Source organism: Panicum hallii, chromosome 6 (assembly GCF_002211085.1).
Source record: "Panicum hallii strain FIL2 chromosome 6, PHallii_v3.1, whole genome shotgun sequence".
Taxonomy (NCBI): domain Eukaryota; kingdom Viridiplantae; phylum Streptophyta; class Magnoliopsida; order Poales; family Poaceae; genus Panicum; species Panicum hallii.
The window spans coordinates 39070623-39076684 of record NC_038047.1 but is presented as its reverse complement, the minus strand read 5'-3'; the positions used below and the strand labels follow the sequence as shown (position 1 = coordinate 39076684).

At 48.2% G+C, this 6062-nt stretch overlaps 1 protein-coding gene across 1 annotated transcript; it reads left to right on the top strand.

The window, feature by feature from the left end:
* The first annotated feature begins 280 nt into the window (after positions 1-280).
* Positions 281-5630, top strand: LOC112896940 (receptor-like protein kinase). Its single transcript, XM_025965063.1, has 3 exons — positions 281-501; positions 1551-4513; positions 5032-5630. Exons 1-3 carry the CDS (start codon positions 410-412, stop codon positions 5439-5441), a joined length of 3465 nt encoding a protein of 1154 aa, XP_025820848.1. The 5' UTR covers positions 281-409; the 3' UTR covers positions 5442-5630.
* Positions 5631-6062: the final 432 nt, after the last annotated feature.

The window sequence follows — 6062 nt, the reverse complement described above, 5'->3', positions numbered from 1 at the left end:
AATCCGAAATAAGGCGAGATTCGCAGCTCGCGTCCCGCGTGAACCTGCCTGCCTGCGGCCCGTGGTTTCTTTTCTGACCTCGGAATCTGATGAGCCCCGCGCTTTCGTCACAAGTCTGTAACTCGCTTCCCATGTGATGATGTGAATGTGAACCTCCCTCCGCGGCTCCGCCAGAGCGCGTGCCACACGAGCCCGGCGCTCCTCCGTGTCGACGCGCTGCGTGTGCGTGTGAAGTGAACCACCCGCACTCATCATGGTTACGGCAACTGGCAACTGCGACCTGCAACCACCGCCGCTGTCCGCACTCGCCCAGAAAGGCAGCCGGCGCTGCCCTCCCCACTCTAGAACGGCCACCCCCGAACCCAAACTCCAGCGCTCTCTCTCTCTCTCTCTCTCTCTCTCGCCATGGATGCTGCTGCTACGGATTAGCGCGGCACCGTCTCCCGGCCCCATTCGTTCCCCAGGACAGGAGCTTCGTCCGCGGGCACCCGAGTTACGCCGGTACGCGCTGCTCTCTCTCGCCCTCCCCATGTGCTCGCGTGCGCGGTCACAGCTTGTACCTCCTGCGTGTTTCGCTTGTTCTTGAAGCGGAGAGCCGCCGCTCCTCAGGTGTGCTGCTTCTGGCGCCGGGAGCCTGTGCTAGTGCCTCTTGAGTTCGCGTTGCGGCATTGCCGGCCTGCAGTGGCCTCGGTTCCTGGGTTCTTGGCTGCACGGGCTCTCCCAGTTCGACACTTAACTGCTAGGTTTCAGAGAAATGTTCAAGGGCGAAGCGGATTCGCTGCTGGTGGTGGTGATTTCCTTTGTAGCTGGCTGAAACAAGCTTCCCTGGGTGCCAATTTCACCCGAGAAATGCATCTGCTGGTTAGGGACGAAGCTTCTTGTTCTTGCGGGTGTAGGTGGAGCGCGCCTAATCATGGTGCCCATGTGGTGCCGTATGCACGTGTCGCGCGTGTGCCTTTATCTTCGAATTAGAAAAGGAGAAATGCTTCCGCGTTCCACCACCTCCGATCTCCCATCCCATCTCGCGAGGTAGTGTGGCATTGCTCGAGCAGAGGATCGGCTTTGTCGTATCTTTCCTGTTAGTCCGTCACAGCTTCAGGCCCCCTTTTAGCGCGAGAGATTTTGATATTAGGGATCCAATTCGGGAGCCTTTCAAGATTTGACACTCATATCACAACTGTTTACTACTTTGCAGTGGCTTCAGGGGATTATCTCTGCTTTCTGATCAAAATTGTTCGTGCTACCCACTTCTCTAGTGTGTGTTGTGTGTGTGTGTGTGGGGGGGGTGTGGGGGGGGGGGGGGGGCCATGAGATTGGGCTTTGGTTCTGCCATCCTGCATTTTGCTTCCCTACTAGTTTGAGTATCTGAACCACCAGTGGGTTTGCTGAAATCCAACCGATTTGTGACTAAATTTCACTTCTTTTGACAGAAATTTGTGAGGGGGTTCCCCACAGTGAGATCATTTTCTATTTAAAATTGAACGGTCCGTTTGATTTGTGCATCTGCCTATTTGTATATAGGAAACTGACCTGTTTGCAAACCTTTTCAGGGACAAAATGAGGTTGGCTTTATGGCATTGGTTTTTTCTACTCTGTGCCTTAGTTTCATCATCATGGAGTTTGAGTTCGGATGGCCTGGCTCTTCTCGCTCTGTCCAAAAACCTCACACTACCAAGTAACGTAACCTCCAGTTGGAATGCTTCTAATGCAACTCCTTGTAAATGGTATGGAGTTGGTTGCAATAAAAGGAATAGAGTGGTTTCCCTTGACCTATCGTCATCGGAAGTTTCAGGTTCGATAGGATCTGAAATCGGACTTCTAAAATACCTGCATGTCCTCAACTTATCTGCTAACAATATATCTGGTTTGATCCCTCCCGAATTGGGCAACTGCAGTATGCTTGAACAATTGGATCTGTCCCAAAACTTCCTTTCCAGCAAGATACCAGCATCAATGGGCAACCTCAAGAAATTGGTATGGCTCTCACTACACTACAACTCTCTGACTGGAACTATACCAGAGGAATTGTTCAAGAACCAGTTTATGGAGCACGTGTACCTCCATTACAATCAGCTTAGTGGTTCGATCCCCGTCTCGGTTGGTGAAATGACAAGCCTCACGGCCTTGTGGTTGCATGGGAATATGTTGTCTGGAGTTTTGCCCGCTTCAATTGGCAACTGCACCAAGTTAGAGGACCTCTATCTAGACGAGAATCAACTGAGCGGCAGTCTTCCGGAAACCTTGAGCAGGATCAAAGGCCTCAGGAATTTTGATGCCACAACCAATGGCTTCACAGGAGAGATCACTTTCACTTTCGAGAACTGCAAGTTAGAGATATTCAGCTTGTCATTCAACAATATAAAGGGTGAAATTCCATCATGGCTGGGGAATTGCAGGAGCTTGACACAACTTGGATTTGTGAATAATAGTCTGTCTGGCAAAATTCCAACTTCTCTCGGCTTATTGAGCAACCTCACATATCTTCTACTTTCTCAGAACTCCCTGTCTGGACCAATTCCTACTGAGATCGGTAACTGTCAGTTGCTGCAGTGGCTAGAATTAGATGCAAACAAGCTGGAGGGCACTGTTCCTAAAGAGTTTGCAAATTTACGGATCTTGTCAAAGCTCTTTCTTTTCGAGAATCGCCTCGTAGGAGAGTTCCCTGAGAATATTTGGAGTATTCCAACCCTTGAGAGTGTCCTTATTTACAGTAACAGTTTCACGGGGAAGCTACCTGCAGTATTAGCTGAGCTGAAGTCCCTCCAGAACATTACACTATCTGATAATTTCTTCACTGGGGTCATACCACCGAAGCTGGGTCTTAATAGCCGTTTGGTCCAGATAGATTTTACAAATAACAGTTTCGTTGGTGGGATACCACCAAATATTTGTTCAGGAAAAAGATTGAGAATTTTGGACTTGGGGTTGAATCATCTTAATGGCAGCATCCCATCCAGTGTTGTGGACTGCCCAAGTTTGGAGCGAGTCATTCTCCAAAATAATAATCTTGATGGGACTATTCCGCAATTTGGAAACTGTGCGAATCTAAGCTATATGGATCTGAGGCACAATTCCTTGAGTGGTAGCATTCCAGCAAGCTTCAGAAGATGTGTAAATATTACTGATCTAAACTGGTCAGAAAACAAGCTTTCAGGCAGAATACCACCTGAAATTGGATATTTAGTGAATCTGGGAAGACTTAACCTCTCACACAACATTCTACATGGTTCACTCCCTGTGCAAATTGCCAACTGCTCCAAGTTAAATACACTTGATTTGAGTTCTAACTCTTTGAATGGTTCGGCACTCGGTACAGTAAGCAACCTGAAGTCTCTGTTGCAGCTACGGTTGCAGGAGAATAAATTCAGTGGAGGCTTGCCTGATTCTCTCTCGCACTTGGGTATGCTTATTGAACTGCAACTTGGTGGAAATATTCTTGGGGGTAGTATCCCTTCAGCATTAGGAAGGTTGCTAAAACTGGGTGCCTTAAATCTTAGTGGCAATGGTCTAGTGGGTGATATTCCACCACAACTGGGTAATTTGGTGGCGCTGGAAAGTTTAGATTTGTCATTTAATAATCTCACAGGAGGCCTTGTTACATTTGGAAGTCTACATATTTTGAATGCCTTGAATGTTTCTTATAACCAATTTAGTGGACCAGTCCCAGAAAATCTTCTAGTGTTTCTGAATTCCACACCGAGTTCCTTTAATGGAAATCCAGGCCTCTGTATCTCTTGCAGTACCAATAATGCTTATTGTAAGGGAACTAATGTCTTGAAACCCTGTGGAGGATCTAAGAAAAGAGGATTACATGGCCGATTCAGGCTTGCTCTCATAGTTCTTGGTTCATTGTTTGTGGGAGCACTTTTGGTACTTGTACTCGCTTGCATCCTTCTGAAGTCTCGAGATCGGAAGAAAAAAAATGAGGAATCAGTGAGTACTATGTTTGAAGGTTCCTCCTCTAAATTAAATGAGGTTATAGAGGCGACTGAAAATTTTGATGACAAGTATATTATCGGCACAGGTGCTCATGGAACTGTTTACAAGGCTACACTGAGGTCAGGCGATGTGTATGCTATAAAGAAGCTTGTGATTTCTTCACACAAAGGTTCATACAAAAGCATGATGAGAGAACTGAAGACAATATATAAAATTAAGCATAGAAACCTGGTAAAGCTAAAAGAGTTTTGGTTGAGGAGCGATAATGGCTTCATACTATATGATTTTATGGACAAAGGAAGCCTTCATGATGTTTTGCATGTAATTCAGCCAGCAACAGTTTTAGACTGGTGTGTGCGGTATGAAATAGCACTGGGTACCGCCCATGGTTTAGCGTATCTTCATGATGACTGCCGCCCTGCAATAATTCACCGTGATATCAAGCCAAGTAATATATTGCTAGACAAGGACATGGTGCCACACATATCAGATTTTGGCATTGCAAAGCTCATGGATCAGCCTTCTGCTCCACAGACCACTGGAATCGTTGGCACTGTTGGATATATGGCACCAGGTATGGTTGAAACTTGAAACAAAGCATGATGCATAACTGTTCCTTTTTCCTTGTTAGCTTGTATGGTTGATTGGAAATTTAGGATTGTAAAATGTTTCATGTAGTCTAAAGCATTTTGTTGAAATCTGTATCTACCCAACATCCCAGTGCAAACATACATATTATCAGCTGCATCTCAGAGTTTTAATAGCACTCAAAGCGTCATGCATAAGCTTACAAACATGTAATCCCTTTGCACATGGAAATGACTGGAACTTTTCTATTTAATTGATGGACTGAGAAATAAGCTAATCTTGAAGGATTTTCTGTCACCTTGCATGCACAGATTTGCTCTAGAGCAACAAAATCTGTGTTAATTAGTGGTTATTTACTATTTGGATTCTCGAACATCAGTTTGTCAGATTGAGTACCGTATTTTCATTATTTTTAAGATTTGGTGAACTTGTTATTTGGAACTATGAATTTGGTCTTCAGATTACACACCAGTACATACCTAATGGCCGGGCGCTGCCTTGCAGAACTGGCGTTTTCCACCAAGAGCAGCATGGAGTCCGACGTGTACAGCTACGGCGTGGTGCTGCTGGAGCTGCTCACCAGGAAGACGGTGGTGGACCCCTCGTTCCCCGACAACACAGACATAGTGGGCTGGGTGTCCTCCGCGCTGAACGGCACCGACAAGATCGAGGCCGTCTGCGACCCGGCCCTCATGGAGGAAGTCTACGGCACGGTGGAGATGGAGGAGGTGCGCAAGGTCCTGTCGCTCGCACTCCGGTGCGCGGCCCGGGAGGCGAGCCAGAGGCCGTCCATGGCCGCCGTCGTGAAGGAGCTGACGAACGTGAGGCCCGCCGGCGGCGGCCCCGGCCGGTCGTTGTCCAAGAAGCAGGGGAAGCCGGGGCCGGGGTCCCAGTCCCACAGCAGCTCGTACTGACAGTAGGATTTCTGATTCTGCCAAGCTGTAGCTTTGTAGTCGTAGTCTCTGCTCTCTAGTGAAGTGTTTGTATGTGCCCTCGCTTGGTTCTGCTCTTGTGTATGCATCCATGATCCATGATTGATCAAGGTGGAGGAAGAGGCTGACAACGGCCAATTTTGATTGAAACGGATGCGGCTTCATACCCCATACAGCGAGATGCTTGTCAGCTTGTGTGTGTGGTGGTGGTGGGGTGTGTGGGGATATGCTGGGCTCGTGTGCGAAGCTGCTTGTTCTTCCGAAACCTGTGGCTTGATTGTGGCCTCCCCATTCTTCGCCGGCCAGCCGTGTTCTTGTGCTGAATCTTCACCGGTAACACTTGTGACCTCTTGTGTAGGACGAGATTGGGAGGTCTGGGCGTCTGGCGGTGGGGGGAATTGCGAAACAAAATTGGGAGGTCAGCGCGGGTTTCAGACTTTCAGCCAGTCATGTTTCACCGGCCGGATGGTGCCGCCGCCGCGGCGGCGGCTCAACCACACGTGGCCGTGGGGGTGTTGGGCTGGCTTTTTTTTTTTAGAGGTGGGTGTTGGGCTGGCTATTAGGCTGCGTTAGTTTGGTGGGCTCTGGAAAGGCCCCAGCGTA